At 48.1% G+C, this 14,506-nt stretch overlaps 1 protein-coding gene across 2 annotated transcripts in view; it reads right to left on the reverse strand.

Moving 5' to 3' along the window:
* The window catches only part of LOC138822875 (cadherin-13), a 715,907-nt gene that overhangs the window by 208,684 nt on the left and 492,717 nt on the right, over positions 1-14,506 (reverse strand). For both annotated transcript variants that reach the window (XM_070015848.1, XM_070015847.1), the window contains exon 6: positions 4,519-4,663. In XM_070015848.1, the coding sequence (XP_069871949.1) occupies positions 4,519-4,663 (145 nt within the window). The remainder of the gene's footprint in view (positions 1-4,518; positions 4,664-14,506) is intronic.

The raw sequence follows: 14,506 nt of genomic DNA on the forward strand, positions 1-14,506 counted from the left end.
ACCAAGCATGCTGCCTGAGCTCAGTGCCAGACACCAACTATCAAACGTCACATCTATCTTTACTCATCTCAAGACATGATGGAAAGCAGCCACTGCCAAGCCAAGCTGAGCTCTTCATAGGCCTGTTTGTCCCAAAGACCACTCAACCAATGCTTCTCCCTTCTGTCTGGCCTGGTTGTATTTGTTTAAAAATTAAAGACGTTGCGTCTGGAAGGTTAACAGGTGATCCTGTTAACATCCATATCCTGAGGGCCTCTTTTGCTGGACAGGAGATTCCCCTCCTGAGGTTAGTATTCCAGGTCTTCTTTATTCCTGGCCTTCTTTCCCCGTGCAGGGCTATGAGTATCAGGAGAGAGGGAAGGAACTCTGGGCCCTGCTCACTGCAGTGCTTTGGGAGCTCAGAACAGTGCCACCTAGAGGGGACACGCGGAAAAAAAATACTGGCGGGGAGAAACCCAGGACAGAGAAGCAGAAGAGAGGGAGGGTGGGCCCTTAGACTCTCGAGGAGAGAGGATGACAAAGAGGAGGTGACCTTGGTGGCCAGCCTCAGTGCGCGGCATCCTGCCTGTGTGAGAAGCTGAAATGTCACCGACATCTTTCTGTCTTTGCGTTGCCTGTCTGCCTGTTTCCGTCTCTCACGGTGGGGGCCGCTCTCCCCGCTGCCCGGCTGCCGGGCAGGGTATGCCAGGCTGGGAGGAGGACTGGAGCCGAGGCGTCTTGTTGGAAGGCAGCCCGTGTGCACAGCCGGCTGAGTGTGCAGGAAGCCAGCTCCTCTTCAGGTTTGGGGGACCCAGGTCTCAGCTACCTTGCCCCCAGGCTGGGGTGATTTTCGTGGTGTGTTTAATGTCCTTTGGTAGCGTTTCCCTCCAGGCCCACCCTGGTAGCTGGAGAGGGGTTCGCTGACGGCCCGTCCGGCCCTCTCTCCCCATCCCCCTCCTCCTGGGGGTCCTCGCACTTGCCAGGTAAACCACACGACTGTCCTCATTAGAGTCCCACCCAGGGAAGCCAAGGACTGTTCACGGCTGGCTCTTCATCAAAGTGCCCGGAGCATGGGTGGCAAAACACTTGAGAGCTGGTCCCTGGGGATGCCTGGCATGTTGTGGGAACTCAGAAAATACCCAACTGGCCCACAGGGCAGCCAGAGCCTGGGCCTAGGCCCCATAAATCAACGCAGGGACTCAGCCAAAGGAGCTCATGGTCCGCAGAGTTCCAAGACCATTAATTTCTGTCGATCTGCCTTCATCCAGGAATGATTCCTGCAAACAACACCCAGAGTGCGGCGCCAGCCGCTGGGAACGGCCCGTCTGCACTCAGACAAACACAGGTGACCTTCCTCCGTGATGAATGTGCGCTGAGGACATCCCGGTGCAGCGGGACACGACAGCGATGCTTGCGTTGTAGGGAGATGAATTCTCCTTCACACCCTGTGTGTTTCTGTGCTTTACCTTTGCTAAAGGGTAGGATGCCAGAGTAGAAAGAATAATTGCGGTATTAACGGTACGCTGGCGTCTCCTGAACATTTGTTATGCACTGGCTCTGGGTGAAGCGCAGCCTTATTTAATCCCCACACAGACGCTCAGTAGGATGCGCAGCTGTGACCACATCCCCCGCCCCCAACGTAGAGACAAGGCAATGGAGGCTTCTAGAAGGCCCTACAACTTGCCCAAGCTCTTACTATGTTCAGAAACTAGACAGAGCATCAGATAGGGCCATCATTTGTGGGGGTATGGTGTAAAATGAAAATGTGGGGGTCCCTTGTGCCACAATGGGAAAGCGTTTTGAGATGGTAACGAGTTTTAAACCAAGTTGGGGGTCCGTCTGAACTCGGGGTGCGGTGAGGTGCTCTGAGATGTGGGTTTGGAAAAAGGGGATGTGGGTGATGGCCGGGATCAAGATGTCCATGGTATGAGAGGTCCCAATAGATGCGCTCATCTGATAGAGCTCCACACCACTAGATCTGCAAGGTGGAAAGACCCTGTGCCCGGAATCCAGAGACAAGGACCTCAGTTGTGCTCCTCTGCCAACTGGGCAATGAGGGCAAGTTCCCACACCCTATTCAGGTATAGTTTTACCATCCACAACATGGTGATCGTGGTGGCTGCCCCTCATGGTAGGAAAGCCCGGAGGAGGAAATGGTGTGGTACAATCTAAAGCTTCAGGGGTGCACGGTGGGAGCAGGGTTAATTCTGGTGACTAACTGCATCCCCAAGGTTTGTGCACCAGTGCAAAGTGCACCCGAGCAAAGGTTGATATCTCAGGTTACACGTCCAACCCTCTACTCCAGTTGGGAACCGGAACACACCAAATTCTTTCCCAGGTGAATGTCTCTTCCAGTAAAACAGGCGCTGGACAATGTCGGCACCACACAGGACTCAGCCACAGACATGGTGCGTGATGGAAACAGGGTGTGTGTGTGGGGGGGGGTTAATGGTTGCAGCTGGCCAGGGTTTTTGGAATAATGAACAGGGTTTCAGCAGCTGAGGAGGAGGCTAGACTTAAGTATGATGCCATCAGATTCCCACTGTCCCTTTCATGCCCTTGAGTCTGTCTTCCCTACAGCTCCCTTGCACAATGCTAAGTAAGCGAACTGTTTTCCTCGAAGAGTTCTTCTGCAAAATGTTCCACGTTCTTGACTCTCCTCCCCAAAATCTGACCAATTCCATTTCAGTGCTCACTGTACAGTTACAGGGTGCCAGAAAAGCAAACAATGAGTCAGGCCGAAGTCTGCGTTGCCAGCGGCAGCCTTTATGCATTTTAAGGGATAAGACCAATCCTAAATAGAGCTCTGAGTAGATTTATGTTTTCCTGGAGCTGTGTCTACCCCTAACTGAGTAGCTTTATGCTTTAAGAAATTCAAAGGCATGAAGGAGTTTATTTTTCTCTGGAAGTATGACGTGTGTGTGTGTGTGTGTGTGTGTGTGTGTGTGTGTGTGTGTGTGTGTGTGTGTGTGTGTGTGTGTGTGTAAAGCAATGAAATTGGAAACTCTTTTCTAAACTCCAAGGAGGGACCCAGTGGAAGGAAAACTGGACCTCATTGCACACACATATATAGTGTGTAAAGACTTGTGCATATGCCCGGCGCCTGGTGTGCTGTTGCTGCTTACACGGACAGTACATGCATGCTCCAGTCACTCAAGCACAGAGCCAGAGGGCCACAGCAGGAAAGCAGGAGGTGCCTGCTCTGCTCCAACTCTGGATACTTGGATAGCCTTCGTTGTCCTTCATGACCTGTTCAACTGGCTTAAGTAGATTTCTGTAAACACCAAATCCTAGCTCCAGAGCCTCTCTCCCCAGAAGCCCCCTCTCCACCAAGAGGTACCATGTGGCTGGTCAGCTCTGATGTGTTCTACCTCATCTTTGCTGCCCCAGCTCTACTTCTCCAGGCCTGTCTTCGCTACTCTCCTCCAATCACCTTCCAGCACAACACAGCAAATTCACCCTCATTTGTGCCCAGGCTCATTCCAAGCTGGGCAGGGAGAGGGTCCCCCTTCCTCCTGGACCTTAGGAAGGGCACAGAAACCCAGCTCTGGGAAATTGAAAAGAAATTTTAGACAGCTTGCATAGAATTATTCACCTGGTAGTCTGGGAAGGTTACCATGGCAACGCTTCCAGAGCCTCCTGTATCTACACACCATTGATGCTATCCCATCAATTCAGCAAAGAGGGAACACCGGCAAGGTGGGCCCTGGGCTCCCGTCTCCTTTCTGGTCTGCTGAATGACTCTTTTACTCATTTCTCAGGCACAATCAGACCCAGCCCTAGTGAGAAAATAATATGGCGTCTTTTCACTCAATTGCGTCTGAAAGCTTTGAATCAAAGTCTAATATAACTAGGATTTTTCTCCTTTGTTCTTCGCTTTCTTAAGCATTATACTCAGGGTCAGCTTCCGCTGCTGGCCCACGGAGGCTTTAATGAGTGTATTCTGAGCCCAAATGGGAGCTCTAAGTTTTCAAACCTTTCCTGACAAGTGAAACACGGAGGAAAGAGAGCAAAGAACTCTGCAGTACGCTGGAGTGGTCACCAGAACGGTAGCAACATGCACTTCCAGAGACGCAGAGACAATGTCTACTTGTGTGTGCTGACTGAAGACCAACACTTTCTCCACAAACACCTTCTCAGGGAAGGGGAAAAGGCACGATCTGTCTCACCAAGATCGTTCTTAGGAAAAGGCAATTATAAAAAGAAATCACTGAGGAGTTTCTAGTTCTCGTCAACTCTGGGCTCTTAGGGGGAATGTGAGAGATTTACATGCATCTATCAAGAGAGTCTCAGAGACGAGGCTGTGGGTGCCCTGTGAGTATCAACCCCAGAGATCAGGGAAGACACTTTGGTAGACCCAGGTGTCCCCTGGCATGCAATGAGTGTCATCTTTCAGCGTTAGTGTCTATCCAGAAAAAAGAAATCACACGTCCCCATGGAGGCAGCTAACAATTTGGAGCAACATCACGACATCAAGGATGCCACAGGTCACAGGGGACCACTTGGGCCTGACACCGACGGCAAGCCAGCCGGACATACCTGTGGGCGAGCCCTCCATGACGTGACCGATGTAAGGGCCTTCTCGGAAGACTGGTCTGTTGTCATTCTGATCGATTATGATGACTTCCAGGGGCACCGGGCCTTCGAGGGATTTGCCATTGACATCGATGGTCTCCACGAACAGCTATCCGGGTGAAGAGATGGGGGAGGGGAAGGAGAAGGAAGGCGTTAAATCACCACGCACACTGAAATCAGGTTCCCCCAAGGCAGTAGGTTAGGTCAGCAATTTCATAAGCCCACTTTGCTTTCATAGGTTCGTCCCGGGGAGAAAAGAAACTCTGCATTCCAGAATCAGAGGCATAGATCAGCTCATGTGAGATTTCTCCCTTAGGACTGTTACAACTAATTGATCAAAGCTGCAAAGTTAAAAAAACAACAACAACAAAACAACCCACAAAAATCCCCCAGCCACAACTGAGAAAATGTGCTTACATTGCTTCTGTTTGTCCAACATCATGATCCTTTAAAAGGAATGCTACACTAATAAAAATAATTGGCTACGCAGATATGAACTAAGCCCATTAATGGAGGCCTGAGGGTTTAGTGTTGCTGAGAAGAAACCTGGGTCAGGAAGTATTTGTGGATGGCCTTTCCCAGGCACTTTAGGAGTCTGGATGCAGCTCCATGATTCCCGCTTACATGGCCGTTGTTAATGAGCTATTTATTCGTGGATTTCATGATCCCATGGAACACTCCAGAGAAATCTACTTTCAGACCTCAATGGAGGAGATAGCATTTAAAAAAGCAGCAGCAGCAACAACAACAAAATGAAAACCCAGGCTGGGCAAGGTGGCTGATGCCTGTAATCCCAGCTATTTTCGAGGCAGAGATTAGGAGGACAGAGGTCAGCCCAGGCGAAAAGCTACCAAGAGCCCCATCTCAACCAAAAGGTTGAGTGTCCACATCTGTATCTGCAGAGGTGTAAGTAGGGTAAAGGTGAAAGGCCAGTCCTGGTCTCAAGGGCCAGATTCTACCCCAAAACCATAGAACTGCCTTGGGAAGAGGAAGGAGGTACTGTGTTCAATCCTAAGCGCCACCAAAACATCAGATCAACCAAAAGAAAGACGGTACAACTGCAACCAAACGTGGGCTGTATGGTCTGTATGAGAAACAAAGCATTCTACCATGACCTGTTAAAAGGAAGCTCAGCCATCTCACATCTGTGAGAGACAGCCACGGCACCCCTGGGGGGCGAGGGCTGGGGAGGGAGGGGCGGGTACCCCAGCCAGCCCAGGAGCGCACAGTGGAGCCCCAGGGCCAGGTCATAGCTGCGTGACCTTGAGCAAGATTCCCCGTCTCCCGGTTTTCTCATTCGTGAACTGGGGTGAATAAAAACACCCACCATGAGGAAGCCAATAACCAGTTAGCCAGCCAGTGTCCACTCAGGCATCATGGAACCTCACCCTTGCCCATGGGCCCTGATACAGGGGAGGGGGTGGACAGCAGAGATTCACCTTTGTGAAGCGGTGGAGTCTAGCGTGGAGCTGGGGAAGGTTGTTAACTGCCGAGAACCGGAGATCAGGATTATCAGTCCTGAGAACTGTCGTGCACACCATGGTCAGAATTAGCCTGAACTAGGAAGAGGAAGGCGCACACTCTTGAGGCAGAGAGCAATGCCTCCAGCCCTTCCTGACCGATGGGACCGCAGTCCTTCTGGAAATAGCATGTGGGAATTCATTGCTCGTGTGCTCCGCCCCACAAGCCAGCTCCCCGGTCCTCCTTGAGATGCACTGCAGGGTCCAAAGTACCCACTGCAGCGTGAAGTCTGGCAGCCATACTAAGTCAATGTCCAGCGTGAGGTGCTGGCCAGGGGCGTGTTAGACTGTGGCCATTCCATAAACAGCCAAAGATCTTCTTCGACCGGTGAGTGAAGACATGCAAAATAGTATGCACGTCACTGGGCTGTTGATGTGACAAAACTTTGGAGCCAGGCTATTTCTTTGTTTTTGTGCTTGGGCAGTAGTGCAGACTGAACTGGGGCCTCTGGCGGATGAGGCAGGGCTTCTACCCACTGGGCCACACCTCAGGACCCTTTAGCACTGGCTATTTCTGAGGAAGAGGCTTGCTTCGTGTCAAGGCTGGCCTGGCCTGGGCGGCAGCGTTCTCATTCACCTTTCCTCAGGTCGCTGTGGCCGATGGATGTGAACACTGTTTCCAGCCAGTGTGCCTCCCCAAGATCTGAAATAACGGGCACCTCCCCGTCGCCCCCAGACCTCGGCTGAGATGGAGTCTGAGAAACTCCAACTGCAATCCTTATCTCTACCTCCCCCTAGCTAGCAGTACAGGCTTGAACACTGACCATGGCTCTGAGCAGAGATGGACAGGAGGAGAGATTCACGTTGGCTCATGGTGTCAGTCACCGGGAAAGGTGGGGTGCAGCAGGCCAAGAGGCCTCGGTCGGCTTCTGCCTCCTTCTCTTGTTCCATCAGAACCCCTAAGCTAATGGCATGGCACCCACATTCACGGCAGGCCTTCCCCGCTCAGTCCTCTTTGGAAATGCCCTCATAGACACGCAGAAGTGTGCTTTACCAATCCCTAGTCAAGCTGTCGATCAAACGAGCCACCTGCTTAGACACACACAGTGCACGAACACAGACTCTGCAGGACCTAAGCAAACTGAAGCCAGGAGAGTGTGGAGAAAGGGACTGTCTTCCACGCCTTCTTTAACATTACCCCATCCTTTCTTTTACTTGTACATTTTTGGATGCACATGTGCAAGCTTATTCACTATCAATCACACATGTGCACATCTATCTATCTATCTATCTATCTATCTATCTATCTATCTATCTATCTATCTATCTATCATCTATCTATCATCTATCTATCTATACTTGATCTCTGAAGTAGATAAAAGAATGCAAGAATGTCTTATCTAAGAAAAAAATTCCCAAGGCCAACCTCTTACTATCCATGCCCCAAGGAGATCTGACAGAGGAGGCACTTTTATTTTATTTTTTTAATGCTTTTTTTTTTTTTTAAACTAGCATAAAATGTTGCTTGCAAAGAAAAAAATCAATGAAATGAAGCTTTGGGGGCTATGTCTTGAAATAACAAAAGCCTGGCTTTTTGTTCTCTCAAACAGCCCAGGATTTGACTTTAATTCAACCAAAAAAGCCTATGTCTAAAGATACCGAGTATCTTGAGTTTGAATCTTAAGCTTCTCTATTCAAGATCTGTCCAGTATCATAAGCCACAGGTAGAACAGATAATCAAAATGCACATTTTCAAAATATATAGACACATTGAAACTGGGAAGGGTGGATTCCAGAAACTTCACGCCACAGAAAGACAGACAATGGGATAAAACTGCTCAGGGAAAAGGCAAAATATTGCAGTGAATCTCAGAAAACCAATCATCTAAGCAGACAACTTGATGGTGTTTTATTTGGTAGGACTAGTCAGATTTGGTTCTTAGATGTGTGTGTGTGTGTGTGTGTGTGTGTGTGTGTGTGTGTGTGTGTGTGTGTGTGTTAGTACTAGGGCTTGAACTCAGGACCTGGGTGTTGTCTTTTAGCTTTTTCACTCAAGGCTAGAGCTCTATCACATGAGCCACAACTCCACTTCCAGTTTTGTTGGTGGCTAAATGGAGATGAGTCTCAGGAACATTGCTGCCTAGATCGGCTTTGAATGGCAATTCTTAGATCTCAGCCTCCTGAGTAGCTAGGATTATAGGTGTGAGACAGTGACATCTAGCTCAGATGATGATGATTATTATATTCATTTTTACAGACAACAATACAAATAGAAACCAAAAATTTGGAATAGTTTCTGAAGGAGCAAAGTACTGGTTAATGGAAGGCTCCTCATTTTAAAGACAACCTCATCAGATTTCTTTGGACACCTCTTAGTTCAAAGACCTATGCTGATCACCAGGCAGATGATGATGAGGAAAGCCAGATCGTGCAGTGTGGACAGGCGGCGAAGACCAGAGGAAGATAACACAAACACACTCACTTCCGTGTCTGAGAAACAAGCTTCCGGTCCACTACTGAAGCCTCTAGCCACATGTGGCTACAGAAATTGAGACCCAGCAAGAATGGAGAAATTTGGTTCTCCAGTCAAAACAAGCTTGTCCCCCGTGCCCAGTGAACACACGTGGCTAGTGGGTACCGTGTTAGACAACACGGATGGAGCTCATTTCCATTACTGCAGAGATTGCATAGGAAAAGACAAGATAGATGGCAAATGCCAATGCCCTGGGGCAGAGTAAACTTCGTGTTATTTTAGAGATGGGGAGTGGTGTCAGCGTCAGTCGAAACGTGAGGGCACAGCTCATCGCCAAATGGAGCTGTTTGGAGTTACAAGAATCTGAGCCCAGTGGGGAGGGAGGGCTTTCTTCCTGTGAACTGCTGGGGGAGGCAGACACGAGGAAGGGAAAGGGTATCCTGCTAGCTCCCCACAGAGGGAAGGACAGTCGGTTGAGTGGAACAGCCAAGGGGAAGCCGGTGGTTTCCTGAGCAGTCCATCTGGCCTCTTGAAGGCATACTAAGACTGTGGCTGAAAATCGAGCACATGGATACACATGGAGAAGTCGGTGAGCAGGGCCTTGGCCACCGATCCCAGGGCATTGTTCCTAGCTGCTCTCTGATGAAAGTCAGAACGCACAGAGGAAATGCCAGCTTTCTGATGTGAGGCTCTTACGCTCCAAAGGGGCCATCTTCCCGGGCAGAAAACCAATGGACAGTGATGCTCTCACCTTCCTTCTCGCTTCCTCATTGAAACCCCCGTCCCGCCCCCCAAAATACACAAACCCGTGGTTTGCAAAGTCTGGAACAATGCTTGTCTCCTGTGAATCGCAGGACTGAGTCTCGTGCTTGTGTTTGAGGCTCAGAAACAAAGCAAGATACGCACACTCAGAGGGAAGTTTCCAATGCCTCTTCTTCGTGTCTGTATCCAGAGGCTGCTTCGTAGACGCCCACCTCGAGACGAGAAACAGGCAGCCAGGGGCAGAGAGATATGGAGCACCTTCTCAAAGAGATGGGGGCCAGCGCCCCGCGCCGCCCTTTCTGCCCCCCTCCTCCTCTCACGTGCGGAGCTCTCCTCTGTGGCCGACGGGCCAGGGAAGAATGAGATGTGATACGCAGGAACTGCAGCAAGTGGCCACAACTGGGCGCGGCTCCGAAGACTCTAGTGACCAACGGTGGTCCCCGCCTCTTGTGTCTAATTAGGTATTCGAGGCAAGAAGGGCCTAGTGACACACATTGACCAGTGACACACATCGGAACCCTGCTCGCTCAGAGGCTAGAGGTCAGTCTACAGTGCAGAAACATGCGCTTCCCCCAGCATGCATTTCAGTCATTGGTTTTTAGATCACAGAAAATGAAGAACATACGGTACCTATAACTTTACAACACAAAGAAAACCAGTCATTCCTGTGGAGAGAAAAAGATGTCTGCTACCCATGCCAGGTGTGGTGGTTGTTCACGCCTGTAATTCCAGTTATTTGGGAGATGAAGATCTGGAAGACTGGGGTTCAAAGTCAGTATGCGCACAAAGTTACCAATCAATAAGCCAGGCATGGTGGTGCAAATCTGTAATCCCAGCTACATGCGAAGTAGTAGGGAGGAGGCTCAAAATCTGAGGCTAGCAGAGGCAATAACAGGAGATTAACATGAACAATGACTGCAGGTAAAAGGGCTGGGGTGGGGCAATGGCTTAGTGGTAGATCACCTGCCTAGCAAAGGGGAGGCCCTGGGTTCAAATCCAAGTGCTGCCCCCAAACAATAAGATCTCTTCTACCCACACCAATGTTTTCTGTCCACATTCCCTCACTCGGGTGGGAGGACGGGCTTGCATGTTGTAATTCACTGCTGCTTCAGGAAGTTCTGCTCGAGAACAAGCTTCAAAGTCTCAGGCAAAAGTGGGTCTCGTTACACATCTCTCACTACAGAGCCTTATGACTGCACAAATACAGAATGGCCACTGGACGTCCGCCACGGGCACTGCACTGCAGGATACACACAGGTGTGTCCAGGTAAAACACAACTCCAGTGCAGACAGAGTGACTTTCGGCGTGCGAAGGTGTGTACACATGGGCATGCATGTGCATGCACGTTTGTGTGTGTATGCATGTGAAGGTGTGTGTACACGCATGTGTTTGAGTCACATATAGCCTTACAGTACATGCGAGAAGTCAGACCCCAGCACATGGTCCTAGACAGACAAGCTGTGAGAGGTACCGTGGCCAGAACTCAGTTTCGCTCTAAAATCTCCGCGCAGCACAATTCTCCTGGAAAGGACTTTAGATGTATGTCTCGAAAACCTCAAAAAAACGTTCACCACTTAGACAGGTAAATGTTCTTTGCAGGATCTGTGGGAATAAACCCAAGAGGCTTTTATTCTCTTTCTTTTCGCTTTTCTATCTGAGAGACTGGAAGATTTTTAGAAAATGATCTTTTCTGCCACCAATGCGATGCTTGTCAGGATAAGTAAGAAAATGGTCAGCCTAGGTCAGACTAATCTCAGCGCGTCCTATCAAGGTGACAAACTACTCCCACTTTTTTTGGTACTGGAGTCATGACATACTTAATTGTCTGATCCGTTTATTTACTGTGCATTCCTTTGGTAGAACCGGAGTATTTTGCATAAGTGACAATATGTTTATAGTCTCCTTAGACCATAAATAACTTGAGGGTAAGAGCAGAATCTCACACGGCTCAGCTAATTTAGAGCCTTGAACGAAGTAAGTATTGACAGACATTTGAGTTGAGTTTCTGGCTGTAATTCTCAACCTCTTCTCTTCTAGTATTTCACGAACATGAAACAACTCTTCAACAACAAAGACATTCACATTGATCACTGAAAGAACGGTGGATTTGCTGTCAGGAGTCTGCCTCCAGATTTCCTCTACCCTGGTGAGCCCTGAGCATCATCCATGCCGTATACTAACACGCGTACTCTAGAAACTGTTCCCCTTTTGTTTTTGCTTCTGCTTTAAAGGGATTAGGAGTAATTCAGATCTCTTGATTCTCTTCTTATACCATTTATTCACTCATAAAGATTTTCATATCCTAATCCGTGGTATCTGTGGACAGGGCTGGATTACTTGGTAGAGCAGATCAGCTCACAGATTGGCCTGGATTATCTGAGTGGACCCGGAGTCCGTGGAACCTCTGTGTCTTTAAGACAGAAGGAAAGAGAGTGATGGGAAGTAAGATGGACTTGCCCTGCCTACGCTGGCTTGGGAGATGGAGGAGGGGACACAAGCCAAGGAGTACGGGCAACCTCCAGAGCCAGAAAGGGACGGAAGGTACGGAAGGGACGGCCTCCCAGGGCCTCCAGAAATCCCTGCAGTTCTGTGGACACCTAGATTTAACCCTCTGTGCAAACCAGGCAGGATGCTAAGCCTCCAGAACGGCAAGAAGATGAACCTGAGTTGCTTAGAGTCACTGTGTGTGTGGTAATTTAGCAGTAGGAATATACGATATCATGGCCACATCAATTTCTGTCCCAGGAAGAATGCTTTTGAGGGGATGGCAGTAGCTACTTTGAAAATTGCACCAAAAAAATAGTTGCAAACCAATTCCATCCTAGGTGACCTGAGTCCCTAGGTCAGCTGACCTTACTGAGGAAGCAGCATTCGTGGTCTCAGAGCACCCATGGAGCAAGTAGTACCTAGAACCTCTCTTTCCTGTGTTAGGAAAGACAAACACTTTCCGGCACATAGGGACTCTAAACACAAGTTTGTTAGCCCAGAGGAGCTAGTAGGGGCCTCGGCTTGCACCTGCTGGGCATGGACACCACAAGCAAGGTCACTCCTCAAGGTCACGATTCCCACGGAGTGGCTGGATGGGGTCAGGAGGCTCCACAAGCTCAGTAAGCATTTGCATCCCACAGATCTTTCTTCAGATATTTGCCCCTGTGGCTGCAATATCCTCCCTCCGATTCCCACAGATCAGCCATTATTCTCTTGAAATCACTTCCCTGCTACGGGGACCCAGAGCTTTCTCTGTGACCCCGCAAACTTGCCTTTCAAGTGATTCTTTAGTGGCTCTTGGAACACAGTAAAGAACATTTGTTTTCACCTTTTGTGAAATTCATCTCCCCTCCTTTACATAGCTGGTCTAATTCCCCGGCCCACGCTTACAAGGACCACAGGACTGAGGAAAGTTTTGTATATGTCAGGTGACCCAGGAAAGGTCTCCCTACGATTAAATGCTTTTGGAGAAGCCTCATCTGCTCCATGTCTCCTCGTCATTTTGAAGATTTCACTTTCAAAGTATCTTTTTTTTTTTCTTTCTCAGTAACGCCAGCCTATTTTCTTCCTGTGTGTGCATGCTCACAGCCACGGTGGACTATGGGAGCATTTTGCTCTTTAGCTTTTGAAATAATTTTAATGATGTGGAAGAAATCTATGCAGATATTCATAATAATTTTATTTAAAGCAGCTTGGGGTGAAAGTCCCAGCGAATGCCCTCGGCCTCCAGAGGGGACACAGGCCAGAAAATTTAATTGGCTTGAGTAGAGTTTATAGGATTTGCAGATGATGGAATTATAGCAGATCCATTAAGGGGATGTACAAGGGTTAAGGAGACTTTTATGCAAAGAGAGAAATAGAATACTTTTGAAAACAAAGCTATAAGGAGACGATTAGTGGGGATTTATTTTCACTGGCCCCCTCCCTCTTTCAATGTGAAATTCCAAAGGAATCAAAGTAATGGCAATATTTTCTGCTATGATTGTTTCTAGCTTACAGATGTAAAGGCATTTTAAAAAAATCAAAATGTTTTTTTTATTATCAAATATGATGTTCTCTAAAAATTCAGGTAGATCTACTTAAAGTATAGCCTAATGAATCCCAGGTAGATTAAAGTATTAGGAGGATAAAAATCCACTGAATCTTTAAGATATTGATGGGGAAGTCCTTTCTTAATCCCATGAAAAGGAATAGCTAACCATGCAAATTAATGATAAACACTCAAACATGATTCTTTTTGTGTGCGGTGGGATGGGGTTTGAACTCAAGGCCTTGGATTTGCTAGACAAGTGATTTATTGCCAAGTGCTTTTGTTCTGCTCTGGTTATCATGTTGAGATGGAGGTCTCCCTTCCTCTTGGGGTGTGAGCCCGCATTGAGCTCCACCCATTTCTTCTTTCCAAGAAGCAAGGATGACAGGTGTGCACGGTGCATACAGGTACTGGTTGAGAAGGGGCTTCCCAACCCTCACACCTGTAGACACCTCACGGTGCCACTATCCCTGCCTCAACCTCCCTAGCAGTTAGGATTATAGGTATGAGCCGCCAGGATCTGCACGTTAAGATGAATGGTCTGAAATCTGCAGAGGAACGTGTCTGTATCATTTAAAGCACAGTCTTATGTTTACTATGCCAAAACCTGCTTAAAAATCAACAGGGAACTGGGTACAGTGGCTCACATCTCTAATGCAGATACTTGGGAAGCAGAGATCAGGAGAATCATTGTTAGGCCAGCCTGGGCAGAAAGCTTGAAAGACTTCATCTCAATAGTCACACCAAGTACCTGTTATACAAGCTATGCAGGAAGCCTAAATAGAAAGATCTCAGCTCAGGCTGCCAGGCGTAACTGTGAGGCCCTATTTGAAGACTAGTCAAAGCGAACAGGGATGGATGCAAAGTTCAAGTGGTAGAGCATCTGTCCTGAGATCAACCTTCAGGACCATCAAAAAGAATCAACAGGGAAAGAATAATCATTAGCAAAGCAATAAAGCAAATACTACTATAAAAGTAAAGCTAGAATATCTTTGTTGTTACAAAACTGTCTAATTAGAAAAAAGAAAATTGTGCTCAGAAAACTTGGGAGCAAACACATTCTTATCTGTTACTGATATGAAAACGTTCTCCTGTAGTTTGTCAATACTGGAGAGTTTTATTTGCAGACATTTAGCTCTTTCACTGTGTGTATGTGTGTGTGTGTACACATGTATATGTATGTATGTGAACATGTATACTTATATCAATTTTGATTAAAAATAGGAAAAACTGTAAAT

This window comes from Dipodomys merriami, unplaced genomic scaffold (genome assembly GCF_024711535.1).
Source record: "Dipodomys merriami isolate MVZ:Mamm:240054 unplaced genomic scaffold, mDipMer1.0.p SCAF_116, whole genome shotgun sequence".
NCBI classification, from domain to species: Eukaryota; Metazoa; Chordata; class Mammalia; order Rodentia; family Heteromyidae; genus Dipodomys; species Dipodomys merriami.